The sequence below is a fragment of the Mycteria americana genome, chromosome 1 (assembly GCF_035582795.1).
Source record: "Mycteria americana isolate JAX WOST 10 ecotype Jacksonville Zoo and Gardens chromosome 1, USCA_MyAme_1.0, whole genome shotgun sequence".
NCBI lineage: Eukaryota > Metazoa > Chordata > Aves > Ciconiiformes > Ciconiidae > Mycteria > Mycteria americana.
This window is the reverse complement of record NC_134365.1, coordinates 60,608,395-60,629,605: the sequence shown is the minus strand read 5'-3', so window position 1 is coordinate 60,629,605 and position 21,211 is coordinate 60,608,395. Positions and strand designations below refer to the sequence as shown.

Genomic DNA, 21,211 nt, shown 5'->3' with positions numbered 1-21,211 from the left:
TTCCTGGCTTTTTGGTAAAGGAAGGAACTTACCTAGAAAAGTTACCATTTGGGTGATAAAGGCAACTTCTCTGAGATACAGAGGGCTTTGACCCCTTTACAAAGGGCTTGAAGTGATGGCCCACACTAAGGTTTTTCAAGGTTTTTACTAGGTGAATTTGCTAGGATGGTTGATCCTCTCTAACTTTACTGGGGAACAATAATACAAAAATACAGGTCCTTCCACCTCCTTGCAAGGGTAGCATTAGTTGAAACTGGGATGCTGTTACATGCTAGTGTCGATGCTCATTTTGAATCTTTGGTCATGTGGTGAAGCTGTTGATTAGTCCATAAATCAAAGTTAGTTTCTTTCTGAAGTGGCTACTCTAACTAGAAGTTAAAGGGCTGCCAAGCTAGCAGCGAAGTACATGAAGAAAATGCATTTTTAGATATTTTGTCAGCAATTGGGAAAGTGCCTGTCATCTTTTATGCTAACCATGTTCTGATTTGGAAACCCTAGTGTTTTGCAATATTGCCTTTTAGTATATTTCTTATAATTGTCAATAAGATACAAAATTTCATCGTTGATTTCAGATGTGTTGGGCAAACACCAGGTTTTTCAATTTCAGTGTATTAGATATGCAATAGATTAACATAAGACTTTTGACACCTTTTGCTATGGACTCCAGCATTAGTGAAGTGCCCTAGAATTCACAAAGCCGTAAAGAAATTGTTTTCTTTCTCATTGACCCTTAGGCAGTCTTCTTTTTGTAGCGTCACTGATGGTGGTGGTGGTGGCGGTTGGGGGCAACAAATAGAAGAACTTAGTTCTTTAAAGATCTTTGCAGTCCTCAAGGACGTGCTTCAGTATAGCTACTAAATTTTGAAGAAGTGAGTAAATTGAAATCTGAACAACTTGTTAAATAGAAGAATCAATAAAATTGTACTGGCTTTTACTGCCATTGGATAATAGAAGTTTGAAAAAAAGATTAAGAATGAAGTTTTACACTCAATGAATGAAGGTTTTGTTGGTCCGTTGAATCAAAGCCAGCAGGACTGTCTTACCTAGTTTAAAATTTATTTGACAAGTCTGGCTGAAGCACAGGGTATAAATCAGAGCAGAGTGAGTTTGTCTTCATTTCACACCATCCTCATGGAACAAGTTCCAGGAACTGGTATGTATAACCAGACCTGTCTCTTCCTTTAAATCTGTTCTTCAGATTATTCAGAAAGCTGGGACAAGCTTTTTGCCTCATTAATTTGGTCTAGGTAGTGAACAAAAACTTAGCCTCCTCTTTTTCCCATTTCTTCCAGTGGGCTTCTGCAGCTGTTTGAAACCTAAATGAGCTATGAAGCAACAAGGTTCTTGTTTGATGTCCTATATACCTAACAGAATGTATCTCTGAACTTTGTTGCTGCTTTTAGATAGTGCTGTAATGCAAATAATAACTCGTTGGGTTTTCCTGCTTGCAAAGGAGTACCTCCACCTCTTTGTCTCCCTTCCATGCCTTCCTGCTTTTTAAGGAATTGTTTTCTGTGATGCATTAATATGATGCATTCAGCAAAACACAGATGAAATGCTGGTAGAGATTGCTGTGAAAGCAGTACCTCTGTCCTGTGCAGGGAGGTATGATCAGGACCTTCATAGGCTCAGAGGAAATGATGCATGTGGTCCATTTTAGTTGCTGGATTTCAGTATTTTCAGTCTGGAACCATTGGGCCATGTATTCAGCAGAGGTGCGTTGTTTGCAATGGTGTACTGATACAAGCTTTACACAAAAGTATGCGATACCTCCTGTCCCCCAAAAAGGGGTTTCTGGGGGATTTATATATAACTACGACATTGTCAGTTGTGTTACAAGTATGTTCCATTCTTTGGATTATTCTGCTGGAATAATATTCATAGCCCTTGTAATAAGAAGCTTGATGAATAAGATTTTAGGTAAGATTTGCATGGTTATATTGTAGTTTTGATGTTTATCTTGATTATGGAATTTTGAGTTCCTTGTTTAATTTTTTTTGTCCTGTTGTTTGTATGCATGGCGTTTGGGGTACAGGGTTTTCTAACAGTCATCCTTATTCTTCCCAGGACTGGTCTCCAATCTCATTTTCTGCAGCCCTTGTAAAAATTAATCCACTTCCAGTGCTTGTATAATGCGATACGATCTACAGGAGTGGATTTTAGCCGAATAATGCCTGCCCTGTCACTAAGCTTTGCTCCTCTACTGAGATGAGCAGGTGATTGTAGAACTTTTTCAAAGAGGATCGATGGAACAGTAGGGTTTTTTTGTGGAATGCCCCAAAAATAGATGAACGGGAGAACTCTTCATTAAGCACTGACTGTAAACTACCCACTAGATCCATCTGCGGGACCTCAAAAACCTTATCTATGATGGCTTGGGCTCAGTTGGCATTGCTGTGCTGTGTCTGTGTTACAATGGAGGTGTCTGTGTCAGTCTGGATGCTGCGTGCACACACACACACACACACTGCCCCTTAGTATCCATGAAGAAATGAAGTGCAGTGTACATGAGGTCTGATGGGTCAGCTTTTAGTTTGTCTTCCAGGTGGCCTCTGGCTGGCCTGGCAGCTTTCATTGTGGGCTTGATGGTTGCTGAACAATCTGGTTTTGCACAGTAGTAATTTGTTCAAGGGAGCCATTTGTTGGGAGTTTTGTGGTATCTGAAAGGTGGCAGCTGTAGTGAAGTCCCCAGATACGGGATATTCCAGAGTGCTGTACTGCATTGTTGTGGCTATTGTGAAAGAAAAGCTGCATCGGTCATACAAAGAACAATTTAAAAGTAGTATCTTGTTGAACATCATTCCCTATGTTGAGAGTTAAGACATTAAATACAAACTTCATCCCAGTGGCTTGATGCAAAGATTTTAGCCTGTCTTGGTCGCAGCTATAGTCTGCTTTGCAGATTGCAGTGATATTTCAACATAAATAATGCTTATTCTTATTCTTCACACAGAACTGGATTTCCTCTAAATAAATACTTGCTTTGGCACCCCATTTTACATGCCTTTGTTGTGTGTGAGATTTAGAATAAATTGAGAGGAAGGCTGGCCTGGAGTTTTGGTTTATTTTACAGAATAACTTATCTAAGTGGCTTTTTTGAAGTGGAGTGTCTAGCCTAAATGTTGTGTAAAGTTGTTCATAATTTGTTGTATTTTTCCTCTCTTATGACAGTGATCCGAGCTAAAGTTGTGGGGAAGAAGCTCATGAAAGATGGACCATTTGGAACGATGCGATACACAGTCAAGCAGATGAAGGTATGTTTGCAGACATTTCACAGAGGCTTGTAGATATGATAATGATTCTAATTAACATGTAATAATGAACAGAGTTTGTATACTTAAAATAACAGCACCTCAACTTTTCATATTGGTCAGCCAGAATGGAAGGTAACCAGCAATTGGTAGAAATTTGCCTGGAGAACAGGAAGGAGCAGGAAGAGGTCATGCCTGACATACAAGGCTGAATATCTGAATTCTTCCTTTATTTTAAAAATTTCTGGTAGTAAAAGATGCCAGATGGGCTTCTCTAGATACTGGAGTCCTGTTTGTGTTCAACATACACAGTGTTAGACTGTGGAAATGCAAGCTTTTCCATGGAGCACTTTCATTAAATTCAAGATGTGGTGGTGGTAGGGGGTCTGCCAGCCTTGGGAGAGTGGTCTTTCTCTTCTTCCCTTGCACTCTTTGTGACCACCAGTTAGAATGATGGCATTTTGTCTGTGTACAGAACAAATGCAACTCGTATAGTGAAGTCTTTATATAAAGCTAAACCAAACACTGTAGCTTCCAAATATCATCAGCTCAGAAGAGCTATAACGTATTGACTCTGAGGTGAAAAGAGGTAGCTCTCCTACACCAGTTGCTTGGGTTCTCTAGTTCCTCTCTTCATAGCTCTAATTCTTTGCTGCACAAACTTTACTCAACCTGCTGCTTTGGACCTAGTTTTTTTTCTTAAACTGACCTCTTGTTATGTAATGCTAAAAATCAGCCCCAGATTGTTTTTTTTGGCTATGCCATTCCAGTCATAAGACTGGTTTATGTCTTTAAAAAAAAAAAAAAAGAAAGGGAATGGAAAAGCTTGGCAGAGACTGCAGAAATCTGAAACATATTAGACAAAGTAAAAGTTCAGAAAAAAACAGTCACTTGCTTGCCTTGTAACAGTAACTCTCTTTATAAGGCAGTTTATAGCTAAGCACGAAAGCTGGGAGGAGACGCAAAGCCTGTTTCATAAGCTGTCGCAAAACCACACACGTAGCCAAATCTGGTCCTGGCATGGCTCTTCCACTAGAGTGGAATGCTTGCACTTTGAATAAGAGGGCGTGAGGTGCTGGGCTTACTAATTTCCTTAATCTTAAAAATTTATTTTTAAGTTAATTAACTTGTGTTTTTAAAAAAGGCAGCTGGCTATGTTGTCAACAGTGAGACAATGCTGCCACTCTTTCCCCCCCCCCCCCCCTTTTTTTTTTGGTGGCTGTCCCTGGCGTCATCCGGCTTGCAGCACTCTGTGCAGTTCTTGCCCAGCTTTGTTACTCTCCAGCTCAGCCCAGTGTACCCCACTTCACGAAACTACTCAATGTCCACATGCTGCAGTGGCTTCATCAAGTCTTTTTTTTCTGATTTTTGTCCATGTCTGTCCAGGACCCCTACTTTTTCTCCCACTCCGTTCTAAGGGTTTGGTGCTTCCTTTCTAACCTATGACCATGAACAGAGTCCAGTGGTGATCTAGAATAACAGTAGTTCCCAAAATGAATTATTACCTTTAACCAACCATAACATTAGCGTGTCTCCTAGTTAATGATACAGCCTGCCCCGTTGTCAGCTGGTGAACTGCAGTGTCAGAGATCTCTGGAACAGAATTAAGCATTCCTCTTCTGACCTGGGAGTTTGCAGTAGTGCCCCTGCTATGAATAGAAAAGGCTTCTATGTGTCTTCTGGCATGGGCAGGAGCATAAGCCCAGGCAAGGTGAGCATGTTGAGTGGAGCAGCAGCCACTCTACCATCACAACTGACACCATCGTGTCAATCTTTAAATAAGATGCCTGAGCCTGTCCTGGCTGTTTTCTTTGGGTTATTCTGCAGCACAGGGCCAAGGTGTTTATAGCAGATACTGCAGTAATCTGCAAAGTCCTTGTGCCGAGACCACAAGAGAACAATTGCCTTTTTGCAGGAGCAGTTCCACAGTGTTTTGTTAGGAAGCTACGTTTTGTCCAACAAAAGCAAGAGTGATTTTAAAGGGGAGATCGTGTGTTGGTCAAACTGCCTCTATGTCTGCTACATAGATGGTGGGCTGGTGAGATGTTGCATTGCACATTTAACTGTGACCTTTGGCAGGAAGGAACCTGAAGCAGTCAAAGTGCTTAGTAGAACTGGAATGTCCGGAGGACATAGTTCTTGATAAACAAACAAACCAAGTGTCTTCTCTGAAACCCTGCTGTCTTTCGGCTGAGCTTAGAGACTTCAGTATAAAGAGGGATTCAGCTCTATGCAGTGAGGGAGCTCAGAGTGATGCAGCAAATCTCTCCCTTGCTCACCCCAATGAAAGCTGACTGTCCTTTAAAGAAAACTAAGGAGGCCTATGGCTCTGCACAGCTGCATGGGAACAACTCTGAAGATAAAACTAACATGTCAGTGTTTTTTGGCCACCTATAAACCCGTCTGCACCTGCAGATGAAAAATAAACAAGCCATTTAGTCTATCAATGTGTGCTGAATTGCCTGTGAAAAGCATTGAGAGCCTTAAAAGGCAACAAACAATCTTTGTATTTCTTTCATGGGTTCCTTGGAGTTTGCTGTGGCTGATTCTTGCTCTCACTAAGACTCCTGAACTCGTTGCTGAATTTCACAACTAAACCAGCTTGGGGCCTGGACTGGAGCACGAGGTCAGCCCACAGGCACAGACAATGCCAGGCTTTCTAGCGTTCAGGTTTGTTGTCTGAAAAGGCCTTGTGCTTTTTGGGGGAAGCACCCTCTGCCTTCCCCCACTGCTTTCTCAAATAATTTAAGAATATTTCAAGGTCATGTGTCAGAAATCTGCACAGGACTGATCTAACCCCTGCATGTTCTGTGGTGCTGCAGTGCATTCTGAGAATGACTCAAACCTATTTCAGGAAACTGCAAAGGAAACAAGGAGATAAGATATTTCTACTCCATGTGCACCAACAGTCCTGGTTGACCATGGCAGCAGTTTGCACAGGCTGCTAGAAACAAGGAAGCTTTCCTTGGTTTGTTGCTAATCTGTAAAATGAGTCTAAGGGGTGAAACCTGATAGTCCCAAGAGGAAAGAAGTGGGGTGGGATTAATTTAGTTTAATTTTAGACAGACTAAAATGAGGTGTTGAGTCTTTCCTGCTCTCTTGATTGTCAATGGAGAGAGACAGGAACCCCCAAAGTGTAATTCAGCCCACCAGTTGTAGACAGCTATTTTAGGATGGGCTGAGTTGCTCTGGAGGTGCCTGTCCTTGGTGTTTGACTAGAGAGGATGCCTAATTCATATTAAGCACCTAAATTTTAGGTAGCTGAAGGTTAGGCAAGATGACTCCAAGCCTTGGTATCTAGTGCAACCTCACATGGGAGGGATAGAAGGAGGAACATTGTATTACAGGGTGAAGTTAATCGTGCAGCAGGAACCACCACAGGATTTGCATGTGCGTTTCTGAGGCAGTATGGGGGCTGCTAAGGGGAATGCTGACACAGCTGGAAATAGAGTAGCACTAGCAGGCACCACCATGTGATGCTTGCTAATACGTTGTTCCCTGTCATTATGCTTCTGAAAATACACATTTGTGGCGACAGGAGGACTCCAAGGGTAGCAGTTAGGAGAGAGGCTAGCTTTATGGTTGGTTTTCTTCTGACTGGTCTAATAGCACTTCCAGGATATTTTGTGTATCCAAAAATAATGCTTAAGGTATTGTTTTATTTGTTTTGAAAGAGGCCATCTGTAGAAGATTCCCCCTTGCCAAATTTTCTTTTTCCTCCCCTGAGAACCAAGGTCATGGTGAATTTTCTTCAGTCATCAGAGGATGAGGCAGGCCCTGACTGCCCCCAACACTAGGTCAACGAGCGTAACAGTTGCTAGCATTGATAAGGGTCACTGAGGGGCGAGATGAAGTGCTTTTTGAGAGGCTGAGCATGCTTCCTTCAGCAACCCTGACAGTGCTGTCCCTGATGGTAATGTGAACAGGAAATTAGGTCCAGGAGTCAAAAAACAAACCCCAGTTCAACATCACTAGTTACTTTGTAGGGAGACATGTTGAGCTTGATATTGCAGAAGATGCAAGGAGTGACAACTTGTAAGGGTCCTGTAGGAAGGGCCTGAGCACCTTCTCAAAGGAATGATTAGTCTAGCTTGTAGGCCCTTCTGCAAGGGGGAGAATGGGCTCAAAGTGTGCCCATGCACATGTAGACTTTATAGCACAGATATTTAATTAGCCCAGTGCTGCTTGGAGCTTAGCACTCTGAGTTACAGATCACTTGTACTGCACATGCACAGCATATTGCTCTCTGCAGTGTAGATATTACACTGCCTGGAGAGACTGGGCAGCCCCAGCTGTTATCTTAGCTAGTCTTATCTGCTTAGATACTGTTATCATAGCTTCTTGGTGTGACACGCACTAGAATGGGGTCTGAACACATGATCTTTATTCTATGTGCCTTTCCTTACAGTACTATTGTGAAGCAAGGCAGAACTGTTCTAGAGAGGAGGAACAAAAGTGTACTGAGGGCTGAATAACTCATCCAAGGACAGACAGGATGCTTGTGCCAGAACCTAGATCTCCAGCTATCTTGAGCATAATTGGAAAATCTGAGTAGATTGTCCCATACCAAGAAAATTGCAGGGATGAAGCAGAGGTTAGGCAAGGTTCAGTTGTTCCATATTCATTGAAGGACTTTGCTCACTTATGGACACAACGGTGTATTCCAAACATGATCTGTGAGCTTTTGTTGATACAGTATGATTAATTGAAAAAAATGCTTTCCTTGCTGATTTGCTGGGTGTAGAAGGAAGGCTGGAAAATGCAAGCCCTTAGCATGTCTCTTGCTGTACACAGCAGTGCTGTTACTGAGTTGTGATACTGTTGTAAGATTATGCTGATTGGGGTAATATAAGGAGAAAAAAAGACACTGGCAGACATTCTGTGGATGCCCAGAAGATAGTTTGACCTCTCAAAGTAGCAGAATTAGTAGTAAATTTTTTGGTTTTTTATATGCAGTATCTGGGCCTAGCATAACATCCGTTAAATCAACAGACATCCTTTCACTGACTTCACAGAGGTATGAATCAGGCCCCTAACACCAGAAAGAATAGCACAGATGAATTCTGTAGAAGAAAAAGGGTTGTCGTTTTTAAAGGGGAGAGGGGAATAGTGAAAGATGAGCAAACGGGGACACATACCCTGGGATAATAGGGGACTTCAAGAAATAGAATACAGCATGGAGGACAATGCCACTGCTCAGGTGGCACAGCAGCAAGGATCTATGTCTCTGAGATTGTTTGGGATTTTTTTTCCTCTTTTACCTCATTTTAATATTTACAGTTAAACTGAATGTGAATGTGCTCCCTATCAATAAAGCTGACAGAGACAAGGGTAGGCTGGGAAATGCTTTGAAACTGTGATTCTCTCTGACTCCTACTGTTTTCATTTAATTTTTAAACATTGGTCGTTCATACAGTTGGTGGGGAAGAAAGAGAGACTGAATACTTCGAAAAGATAACCAAATTTTAAAGAAGAGATTTGAAGGAAAATCATCCTCAATGTTTCAAAATTAGGATATGTTTTATTGGGTCCAATGTACACATGCAGTGGTTGTTTCATTGCTATGCACAGACTTCATTATGCTACTAACAGGCGTGCATGAGTTTCCCTAAATTGCAGTGGTAAGGTCAGGTCAGATAGGGACACATGCTAATTTCTGACTGAATCCAACTGCCAGTTTATCTTCTGTGGGTTCATATTTCAATTAAACTGAACTGTATGTTGGCTTCCACTTAAGAAAGATTGTGAAAAAGGAGAAGGAGCATAGAGGAATTATGCATACATGATATTTTCTTCATGGTGCCCATCAGTACCAGGCTAATTTTAGGAGATGGGGTAGAATTCTATTTCTGCATTCATTTAGTTAGAGAAACATTAAATCCTTGCTGAGGTCAGCAGGAGTTGTGTATGCTAGGCATTTGAGAAGGAAGTGTCTGGCTTGATGACTTAGATCAAGCGCCAAAGGTTTGAAACTCTTACGGCAGCAACACTGGAAAATAGGGTCATTGTTTAAAAGAAAAATCCCTTAGTTCGGAAGAAGTTGTTTAAAACACATGAAGGAGAAAGATTCCAAACTTGAAGTAATTTAATTTCTCCCTAATTACGAGCTATATGAAAAAAAAAAAAAATTCAGGATGTTGGCAGAGCTTCTAATGTTGGCGCTTTGCTCACTTAGTTCCACTGGAACTAATGCAAGTGGAGAAAAGTGGTCCCTGTGCTGAATTGCAATGGCTTGTTAACAGGTGGGTATTCTCTACCAGCAGATCTGGTGGGGAGGCTTGGATCAGAGTCCAGCTAGTGCCATTAGTCCTTCACCCTTGTAAAGACTAGAAGTTCACTGCTTGCCACCACAGTCTAGGAACATAGATTGTAAAGAATCTAAATGAAAAGTCGTCATCTTAAAATGACTTAAAGCATTTTTATTTGTTTCTCTAGATGTACAGGGGCTTCCAGATAATGCCACATGTTCAGTACATCTACACAGAAGCCTCTGAGAGTCTTTGTGGAGTCAAGTTGGAGGTCAACAAGTACCAGTATCTGATTACAGGTAAAGGACAGTGTACTTCTTCGCAATCAAAACCTCTTCTGTTCTATCCATACACCTGCTAGGGACATGGACAGCTGTGTAGACAGCTCTATACGCAGCTTCCCAAGTGTTAAGATGGCCAATAGTATTTTGGTGTTCAGTATTCTTTAATGCTGAGAGTCATTTCACTCTCTAGATTTCCCTCTCGTTCCTAAAGTATCTCTTATACCCAGCCATGTTGTGACAAATACGCTGTATGACAGTCCACAGCTGTCAATTCATACCTGAGCTGGCATGTCTGTCACAGGGAACTGGTTGCTACTCAGCTGCGCCAGAAATGGAAGATCCCTTTTGGAATGAGCTGGAGAAATGCAGGCTGCTGAGATGGGGGGATGCAAGGAGATAGAGATGTGGCAGCTGCCAAGTCTTGTTTCTAGTGAAGGTGTCAATTCACTTAGTTTTGCTCTGTTGTTGAGAGGAGCTTGACAGCATTACTCACCTGCATATTCTTGCTGGTGCTTACAGCTGGCACAACACTCCTAACTTACAGAAGTGCTGTAATCTTGCTGGCCAGAGATTCCTGAACTAGTTAATAAAAAGAAAGCAGTTGCTGAGCAGTGACTGAAGCCAAACATATTGAGAGCATTAGCAATCTCTGGAAATGAGAAAAGTGCTTGAGCTGAGAAGTGCTAACTTGTAACCATGTCTCTGTTTTCAAGGCCGCGTGTATGAGGGGAAGGTTTACACTGGCCTTTGCAATTGGTATGAGAAATGGGACCGGCTGACTCTGTCCCAGCGTAAAGGACTGAATCATCGTTATCATCTGGGCTGTGGATGCAAGGTATGTGGGTCTCTAATTAGGTGGTGCTGAGACATTCAAACCCTAGAATTCTGTTTCCCTTGGCTGGTAATACCAATGATGCTGGTGAACAGCCAGGAAGAGAAATGGAGGACAACAACTTTTACAGGGAAAAAGTAAAGCTCACCTTTAGTGTTGAGACCAGAGAAGAGACAATCAAATAAAAATACAGAATCTATGCCTTTTTAATGCCCTGTTGGAGTTAATTGGGGTTGGGGAAAGCTTTCAGAATTCATGCAGAATCATTTGCAGGTGAATAAAATCAGGCACCAGAGGCTTGGCAAGATATGTCCAGCTTTTTTCCTGTGTAAACATTCTGAGTACTTAAAACCTCCCTGCCTGGCACTGGCACTAAGATTTTTGTTCATGGCCCCAGGCCTGCAAAAACATAGACACAAGCTCAACTTTTCTACACCTGAAAAGCCCTTTTGACTCTGGAATTACCTGTGTATGTGAAGCTAGGCACATGGTTACGTGCTTACTGAACTGAGGCTGAATTTTGGGGTTAGTAAGCAAGGTTTGAGGGAGTAGAATTTTGAATCCCTTGTCTCTGGTAAAAAGACATTCTATATAATCTTGTTTTTCCATGTAGCCTTACCTGATTGCTCTTTACAATTGCAGATTAGGCCCTGCTACTATGTGCCCTGCTTTGCCACCTCCAAGAATGAGTGTATTTGGACAGACATGCTCTCCAACTTTGGCCACTCAGGATACCAAGCGAAGCACTATGCCTGCATCCAGAGGGCGGAAGGTTACTGCAGCTGGTATAGAGGATGGGCGCCTCCAGACAAAACGATAATCAATGCCACAGATCCCTGAGCACGCTATCCCTTCCTTATCTCCCCTCTCCCTTACTTGTGGCTGATCTTCCTTTGGACACTAACTCTTACCAGATCATGATGATGACAATGAAATTAGTGCCTGTTTTCATGCAAATTTTAGCACTTCGAACACTTAAAAAAGAAAAGGAAAAAAAAAAGGAAAGAAAAGAAAAAAAAGTCTGTGCTACCTTACTGAATTTATAATCACCTTTTCCATTTTTTGATACCACTCATTTTGATCAGACGACATTTGGGAGCTTACTTTTGCACACCAGAGGGAAAAATGGGAGGAAAAAAAAAGAAAAAAGATGGAGCTCTTGCTCTCTTACATGTATCATTAGCTGTAGCAATACAATCTCTATTTTTTTAGGAAAACAAAAATCTAAAAACTATGCCAATTAGGCACTGTATTCTTCTATGCGCTAGCTTCCCATCACCCCTCTTCATGCACTAAGTGCTGAAAATATGTAGACAAATCTATTTGAAGGAAAACAGGTTTCATTAATCAGATTGGCAAATGAAACAAACTGAAAAGAAACCCAGCCTAAACTCTGGAAAAAATGATGTCCAAAAGAAATCCTCCTCTATGGGGAAAGATTGACAATGTGATTGACTCCAGCAGTGGGAGAATTCACCTGGTGTGTCTGACCACATCATCTGGTAAAAAGCATTGTTGACTGATTGTCCTAGCTAATTCGGTCACAGTGTGAATGCAACAGCACATTTGAAGTTCTGGCTTTCCCCAGAACAAAACAGAGTATTTTGTATTTTTGTTGTTGTTTAAAAAAAAAAAGCCCCATCCCCGATGTTCAGGGAGGTAAATCCACCTACAGCAGAGCAGATGAAGTGCTGTGCCATTCTGTTTTGAGCAGCATTGGCCCCTGAAATTTTTGCGGCTTAGCTTCACCAGCAACACCAGCTTGTGAACACCTTGAACCAAACAGATGCAAAAATACCAACTGTAAATCAATCACATGGAAGAGGGAAAGGGGAGACTTGCTAGAGCTCTTATTATAAAAAAAAAAAAATCTATTGCCAAAATAGTGTTTTGCTGAACTAAGATGTATATACACATAATGACATAAGCTATTTTTGACAGGACGTGGAATTTTTTTGGTGTTATAAACAAAAGAATGGTTTGATTGTGTTTTAAAGACAGAAATATTGACATTCCGAGTCAGTGAGTTGTTTTTAAGATATTGAAGCTCCAGTGTATCTGCAGTAGTGGCTACAGTCATTGTTTCCTCTGTACCTCCTTACACCACCGTTCCTCCCCTGCAGCTACACTAGCTGCATTTGTTTATATAGTGAAAGGAAGTGTGTGTGGGGGCTAGGCAAGGAAAAGTGGTCTCCTAATAAGTACTGGTTGGGATCATAAAATTTCAGCTGCCCAGAGGATTCCTTCTGTGTCAAGTGCTGTATTTCCCTCTAGGCACTGTTAAGCATAGCTCTGTGCATGTGCTCATACCATATCCTGCAGTGATGTGGGAGGAGGAGCCTTACTGTCTTGTGCTTTGCTGTTGACTGGAGAAGTTTTTTCGTTCTATTTTGTTTTTTATTAAGAAAACTATAATATAATTTTTCTTATCAAATAAAAGTATTTTAAGTTTTAATGATGGTGAAGAAGGGGTGCTGACAAAATGGGTAACTGAGTTTTGGATGGGGAGGGCTTGGGCAGGGAGAAGATTATGCTTAACTTCATTTTTGTATTATTATGATTATTTATCTTAAGTTTCCATATATCTTCAGTTCATTCCACTTAGAAAGCAGAGCTGCCACCAGCAGGAAAAAGTGTTGCAGTGATTCCAGCCTGGGGCAATACAGCATTTTAGAGTCAGTGACCTCAATTACTGGAGAGTTGTTTGGGGCCTCTTTGCCAAATGGAAAGGAAAGCGTGTCTGAGATGGGCCTTGATGCATTTTTATGTTCCTTGTGTGCTACCAGAGCTCTGCCAGATGTACATCCCCTGAAATGCCCCATTTACTAGATGAATTGTTGCAGCAAAAAGTGTGTAGCTTCATTTTTTAACATGAGCTTTAAAGGGCATTTTCAAAGAGCTGATGTAAGAGGTGCTAGGTCTGCTGTGTATTTTTTTTTTTCAGCTGCTCTGAGTGGCAACGCAGCACAAAACACACTGAAAGTCTGTTGGATTTTCCTGTGATTCAGGCTTGGAACACTTTTCAGAAGTCCTCTTCCCTGTGACTACTCCTAAATTATGGGTTGGAGATGAGAGGGAGAGTAGGGTGCTTCACAGCACCCACCATAGGATCAGGTGGTGTTGCCCCTTTTGGCAGAGGACGGGGTTGGGCTTTGGGCACAGTGGAGCAATCTCCGTTCAAGCTGTGCATGGCTGACAAAATCTCTGAAGGTCACTGAGGGCAGAGTGGAGCCGGCCTCGCCACCCCCACTGTTTGCATCGTGTGGAGTCGGCATCGCTGGAGATGGCCCTCCTCATGGCTCAAGGCGACTTTGCAAAGCTGACGTCTCTTTGAGCTGCAGCTGCTTTTCATGGCTTTGGAAGGCTAAATGAAAATGCCCCTTGATGCAGTGAAGTGTTGATTTGAATTGTCATTAAACTGCAGCTCTGCATATTTTACCTGTCACTGATTGATTTAGCTAGCTGAGACATCACAGTATTGCACTCAAATTATTGTGAAAATATTTGCATTCTAATGCTATGAGGACTTATGTCCCTAAGTAGGATATAGTGTAGCTATGTGCTTTGTAAACAACAAAACAGAAGATGCATTACCAGAAAATGAAGCGTATTCCCATTTTATATTGCAGATGGTAAAATATTTCTGAGATGCAGACAGCTAGGCCGGCAGGGGTTGGGGTTTGGTAGCAAATCTTTCCCCTTGCTGTGTAAAGAAACAGTTGTTAAGGCTTTTAAAAATGTGGAGCCAAAAGGAGGGGGAAGAATCCAGTAAAAATACATTTCTTTTGGGAGGCTTCTTAATTTTGTTTCTGTGCATGCTATCAGGGACATGTATTTCTTTAGCTTGTGCTTGCATTAAGAACCTGACTAAAGGCTCCCTTGAAGCGGGAGGGAGCCATTAAATGGATTGAACAGGCTCTAAATCGGACTCAAGACTTCTTCCTTTCTATCTGTCTCCTTTATTCTGTCCTGCTACGTCATTTCTGCCTGCCAACGGACAAAACTCTTTCCCGCATTACAGCAGGATATGCAATATGTGGGAACACCAGGCATGGAGATGTGAGGAGGCAGGTGTGAAGTTCTCCCCAAAATGTTAGGCTATGGAGCATACAATGGCTTACAGCAGCACAAATATCTTCCTGTCACCTCTGACATGCTCCTCACTTCACCCCATAACCTAAGGTCAGAGGAACTGTCAGTGGCACAGCTCATGTGAGCCCGACGTTTGGACATGTACAGGATGAGGGCTCGTTCCCTCCTCCCCTATGCTTTAGATATACCAACATTATTAAAAGTACTTTTTAAAATGCATAGCTCACTTCTAGACTGTTGCTATTTGCTTTCTTACTTACAGATATTTTTCCTTATTTGCTTGAGAGTGTTTTCCCCTTTAGAATTAAAAAAAATATGAAAAATATATTGAAGGTTTGGGAAAGATTGGATTCGATTTTCCTTTTCCAAAATGGAGGGGGTAGAGAGCAGGAGGAGATCTGTGCATGGAGTACCTTGAAAAAAATCCTCTTGTGGGAGGCTTCCCTCTCCCCTACATGGGACAAAACTGCCATTTTAGGTCTAAATTTCCCACGTTTTGAAGAGCTACATGGCCCTTTAGGTAGGACTATTCTAAAACCTAAATATATCACTGTATCCCATTCATACTTGGCCAGAGCAAAATGCTGCCTCAGGGTGATGGGAAACATAATGTTGTGTTTTTTACAGTACAGACTGTTTGAAGTAAAGGCCTCCATGGGAACAAGTTTCCATTCCTTCAGGTGTCTCTGAAAGTATGTCTTACTTAAAATGTATTTTATAGCTTAGAAGGGCAGAACAAAATTTAGGGAACTGCGAAAATTTTTTTTGTCTTTTTTAGAATAAGTGTCTTTTGGAGCTACCAGTCTTGAGAAAAATCTTGAAAATCCACAAAACATTTGCTGCTGCTTTGCCTGTACTGGCTTCTCATTCTCTCTGACGCTGTCCTTCCTTCATAGAGCCACTCTGCTGTTCCTGATAGTCATGGAAACTTGGGGAGGGAACCAAACCCGTGTGAAAAATCTTGTCCAGAAGGAATGTATTTGTTGCTAAATTTTCTAGCACTGTTTACAGTTTTCCTCCATGTTATTTATAAATTTTATATTCAGTGAATGTATATTGTCTTTTAAGGTAATGTTGCATAATGTTCACTTTTTATAGTGTCCTTTTATTCTAAACAGTAAAGTGGTTTTATTTCTATCACAGACATTCTGTCTCTGCTTCACTTGTATTAGTTTCTGTCCACTTCAAATGTACACAAATGGATTTGCAAGTGGATTGATTCATTTCCTTCCCTTTCTTGATACCATCTTATTGGGCCCAAATCACATATTCCACCTCTGGTAATTCTTGCTCTTTGGCAAAGATCCCTCCAGCAGTCCCTCCCTCTTTTTAAGAGGTTGATCTCTCTTAAGAATTGTTATTGGGGTTGTAAGCCCAGGAGAGGCAAAAAATCCCTTTTGAAGTTCATGTTGTCCCGCTTGTTAACTGGCCATAGGGGGTCACTACAGAGCAAGGCAGTCATTATGGCTGTCATGTAGCACCAGTAGGGCCTTAGAAGAACAGTTGCCAGATTGCTCTTATTTCCAGTAAACTGATAACTGGGGGAGGGTGGAAGGGTACATGCCCGTGGCAAAGGGAAGAGAGATTCATCTTTCGGATCTTTTCTGCTGTGAAATGTCCGAGCCTTGTGTCCTCTCTTTATGTTCACTGTTTCAGGCTGGTTAAAAATGCCCTGTTGTCGTGAGAAGGAAGCTTCAGAGGAAGAGTTCTCAACTAAATTAAAATGCTCACAAAAATGGGCCTACTGTTAGAAATTTCCTTTATCTCACTTTTACTTTAGGAAAATTGCTATTCTCTACAAGGATGAAAGAATGAAACAGATTTAAAAATCTGTTCTATGTTTAATCCAAAAGTTTAGAAAGTCTGCTTTGGAAAGTTTTGGACATAGAAGGATAAGGATCTCTTATGTGAGAACTTCATTGCTTAAAGTATATCACATTGCAAAGAGGTAAAACCGTAACACTAGTTATAAACACTTCCAGGAGGTCAGCCATCAAAGGACCACAGCGTATTTTACAAGTGCTAACTGGTACAGCTTGAAAATGCCTCCAGGAAAGGGAAGAAAAGAGTGGGGAAGGGGATCATTATATTCCTATCTGACACATGGAGAAGCTGATGCACAGTGAGCAAGCAACTTTCACAGGTATTTGGTGGAGTGATGACTGCAATGGAGCTTGCTTGGCCTAAGCAGTTGCCCTCTCAGCCTCTCCCAGCCCAGGATACTGTGAAGATGCATCTAGAAAAGATCTTGAGAAGTAGATTCATTCCGTGAGGCAGACCCCCTACCTGGAAAGGGCTGGCCTGAATTTGCCCAAGTGGTTTGTTGCTTGTGTAAATGTTTGGGAAGTGACTGATTTAAACCAGATTACTCAAGCTTGCGTATCAACAATAGTGTTTGTGTTCACATGAGATTATCTAGTTTAAAAAGGTTCCTGTATTCTTTTGGAAGTAAACAATAGCATCTCCAAGTAGGTATTCAGTTATAAAGATGACAAATATGTGAAATTAAGATAAGTGCTCTGCTAAACCAAACTACTCTGCTGGTAACAAATGCATTTACATGCTGAGGAATCAAGAATCAGATTTCCAGACAAGAAAATAATGCTAAAAGGGCTAGCTAACATATTTGCAATGAAAACCTTAATCAAGTCTTCCAAAAATACCATTCCTGAAGTGATGGTCACACAGTCACGCCTGTCCTGAAGCATTACATATGTCACAAAACCCTCTTTATAAATCAGCCGGAATTAAATGCAACAGGATCTATCAACTAATTTGTCTTAAAAGTCTGCAACAAACTGTCACATAGTGTTAAGGACGTTTCTTTACATCTTAAATGATAATACAACTCTTACCACTGAATTACTTGAGTGCTTCACAGCACTCATGACTGTACTTACCTCCATCACGTGCCTGTGAAGTATGGGAATGCTGTTGTCCACACGGCACAGGTAGAGAAAAGAGTATTGGAACAGAGAGATGAAGGACTGGCATTTCAAGGTATTCTGGTGCTTCCGGTGGGATTTTTCACAAGAATCTAATTTAGGCTTCCTTTTGAATTTTGAAACTCCCACTAGGTGCCATCAGGTACCTACACCCCATTATGCATTGTGGTTGGCCTACAGCATTGCAACACGTGTGCGAGAAAAGAGGGGTTTGAATGTTTTTGAGCCCCCGTTTGACATCTCAACAACCCCACTCTTCAGACTGCTCAAGTTCACAATAAAGTGTGGGAAATAACCTCAGACAGGCAATGGCTCGCACGAGGGGGTCATGGTTCACACAGGGTCTCATCAAAGCCTCAGTCAGGTAAGAAGAGCCACTAATTCATGGATGTAAGATGGGAGCAAAAATTCATGAAGGACTAGCCACCCTTTTAACCCAGGGAAAACAAGAGACATGAACAGTTGTAAACAAAGCCAGTCACTTTGCCATGTTCTCCAGGACTAAAGGCACCTACGCAGATCTTTTTGGAAGGTGCCCTAAGAGTTTGGTACAGTGCCCAGGAGCCACACAGGGCACTGAGTGTTTAGTTGTTGACAGGAAGACTAGATCCCAGAGCTACTGTGCAAAGGAAACATTACAAGCTGAAACCACCTCTTTTTCAAGAACTCCAATTTGCTTTGAGTACCTAGCCAGGCTGATAAATGTTTTATGGATGGCAACCATGTGACAGACCAAACAAACTGACACTGTGAAACAAACATCTCATATGGCCCATGTCCCAAATCGTCTATGTATTTTCAACAATTCCAGGAGGGGAAGAAACCCACTTTATCTGAATAAAGTGATTCCTTACTCTAAGGGATGAGCTTTTGTTGATTAGATTTTACAATGGATTTTTGTTTTGGTGTTGAGCCTGTTCTAATTTTTCACTTTTTCAGGGTCTGTACGTGACCTGGGGGAGGGCTGGGCAAGAAGGGACAGAGGTTCCCGAGCACTGCTTTTTGCATATTGCTTTTAGCTAGTAATTATCTGGAAGTAAAACTGAGACTTTTCCCAGCATTCCCACTGCCATCTCTTGTGCCCGACTCACATTCGTTGCTTCTCCCCCATCCACCCTGTAGTCAGAAGAAAGCAAAGGTACTCACCATCTGCTTATGGCTTGGGAAGAACGTTTGCTCCACGAGGGGGAACTTCTCAGGACCCAATGAGTTGAAGATTTTAATGAGCTGAGAGAACTTGGGGTGAGGGGGGAACAGAAAAACAGACACAGTGGATGTCAGTGGCTTACTGTGTAGCAGGTAAGTGCTTCCAAAATGTTCTGATACTGGTGAAGGAGGTGAGAGAAACATGTTATTATGCCTTTCCCACCTTGCTTTCTTGACCTGAGAGCAGCAAGAAAATATGAAGGTGCTGTATTTACCCAGGGCCAAGCCAGCCTGTGTACACAAACCTTGGACTAAGAGAGCAGAGAAGGGTTTCAAGAGCCAGAAGGGAATCAGTTTGGGTTTACTTACAGATCTGCTATGAACAAGCTTTGCTTTCCAAATGTGGCTGGGGAGAGGGTGGGAGGCCTCTTTTTGGTAGAGGAAAGGACTCAGAGGATTGACCAGGCAGGAAATCAGTGCCACCTCTCCTGAGCAGAGACAAAATAAATCCAGGATCTCCCTTGGATCCCTGCCCCACAGCCAAATCAAAGCAAAGCACATTTACCCATCATGCTGAAGGGAAGGAGAATTGCTAAAGGACAGCAATGACTAGAGGGAATTGCCCGTGCTGCCTGGTTTGAGTGTCAGACCAAGGAAGCATGAGCCCACTGGCAATCATAATTCACATCTATTACGAACCAAGGGTTTCCCAACAGCCCCCCATGCATGGCAGAAGAAAGTGGAGATCATCTGCTACCCCATTCCCATCTACCAGGGAGGTCTGAGGGAAGCACCAGTCTGTGAGGATGGTATCTAGAGAAGGCAGTATTTAACATCAACGGGGAAAGCAATAGTGCTGGTATTTCACGTACGGGGTGAACATTTGTCATCATCCCAGCCTGTCAGCATGAACTTCACCATTAGCACCAGTATCATCACTACTATAAACTGTTTATCATCCAGGTTTGTGCCCAGCCAGACACAAAGCTCCCCATGGTAGGACTGAATTCTGATTTCTGCTCAAATTCCTGCTCGGCTTTGGCCATCTGTGAAGTGAGCAGACTATTCTGCACATTGTCTGCAGCCTCCCTGTTCAATCTGTCATTGATCAGCTGGAAAAAACCCCCCAAAACTATAAAAGAGAAACTTAATAACCATGACAGAAAATGTTGCTGAAGCAGGGTTGGTATACCAAAGAGAATAAGAGGTGATATATGTATACCAGAAAGCTGGATCTCAGGAGCAACTTAGATTCTTTACCATCACGCCTCTAGCCATTCTGCTTTCCCTCTGAAGAGGTACAGCCCCGTTACCACGGACAATGCTGAACTGGCAGTGCTGTTGCTGAAGTGGTTAGACTGGCAGCCTTGCCAAAGGGGGAGTAAAGCTGAATAAGGTAGCTTGATTATTTTCATGGACGTTGAGAGGGTGAAATGATTGGGGATGGCTCCACAGAGAAGAATCTTGTTTCCTGCTGGGCTGGTAGATGTGACTGAATTCCCCATTGGTGTTCTATTTGCCAAGCAATTTAGAAACTGAATCTAGTTTCCAAGCCCCCTGGAATTTGGTAAAATCAAGTTAAATTAATAAAGGCCTCCAGTCTGGGCCAAGTCTCACTGTAAGTCCTTTACGAAAGTTCCTTCAAGTTCCCCATCAAAGCTAGGGATGCATTCATCTTGAAGGAGATCTTTGTGTCACCTGTGGTAACACACAGGAAGGTAACACACAGATTAAGGGAAGGAAACGGACACCTAGGGAAGAAGGGAAGGGAAAGAAAACCCTCTTTCTTCCCAGTAGCATCAGCTGCCTAATCTTACATGTTCTGAGCACTTCTGAGCAACAGCTGAAGCCAGTAAATGTACCAAATTGCAACCCCAAGGTTACATTGCAGATAAAAGGAGAGCTACTGAGAATGTTTTCTGCTGAGTAGCTACGTTAGGGCTCCTGTCCTCGTTACTGGGCTAGTCGAAGCAAAAGCATTTCTGTATAAGAAATTGAAACTTCACTTGGTGGTGGAGAACAAATACCCCTTTGGGAGTTAAAGGGTGGTATGGTTGTAAAAAAAATGCTGCCAATGTGTAAAAAAACTAGGCTACAAAGTGTGCGCCAGTCCCAGGCCACGTGTTGAAGGGGCAGCTGCCAGCAGATTTGCAGACAAACGTGAAGAATCCTAATTCCTAAGAATCCAGCTAATCTTGTGGGTCAAAATATGGTATTTAAGTGAATCCAGAAAACATCAAGAGGCGGCATATCCCATCACTAACACCACCGCCCCCTCACATGCATCAGCAGATAAGAGAAAAACTTCCCGTGTAGAATAATTATCATTGGCATGGAGAGTATTGATGTTGGGGAAGGAGGACAGCTTGCTTCTCTTAACTACTTGCACTAGCCCTGCATATCCTAGAGAAGA

The 21,211-nt window shown here is 42.2% G+C and overlaps 2 protein-coding genes across 3 annotated transcripts in view; one reads left to right on the top strand and one right to left on the bottom strand.

Moving 5' to 3' along the window:
- Positions 1-15,853, top strand: part of TIMP3 (TIMP metallopeptidase inhibitor 3) — a 41,866-nt gene extending 26,013 nt beyond the window's left edge. Inside the window, exons 2-5 of the mRNA XM_075501688.1 lie at positions 3,172-3,254; positions 9,687-9,798; positions 10,497-10,618; positions 11,258-15,853. Coding sequence (XP_075357803.1) covers positions 3,172-3,254; positions 9,687-9,798; positions 10,497-10,618; positions 11,258-11,455 — 515 coding nt within the window. The 3' untranslated portion in view covers positions 11,456-15,853. The remainder of the gene's footprint in view (positions 1-3,171; positions 3,255-9,686; positions 9,799-10,496; positions 10,619-11,257) is intronic.
- The window catches only part of SYN3 (synapsin III), a 183,101-nt gene that overhangs the window by 117,748 nt on the left and 44,142 nt on the right, over positions 1-21,211 (bottom strand). For both annotated transcript variants that reach the window (XM_075501708.1, XM_075501700.1), the window contains one exon: positions 18,799-18,888. In XM_075501708.1, coding sequence (XP_075357823.1) covers positions 18,799-18,888 — 90 coding nt within the window. The remainder of the gene's footprint in view (positions 1-18,798; positions 18,889-21,211) is intronic.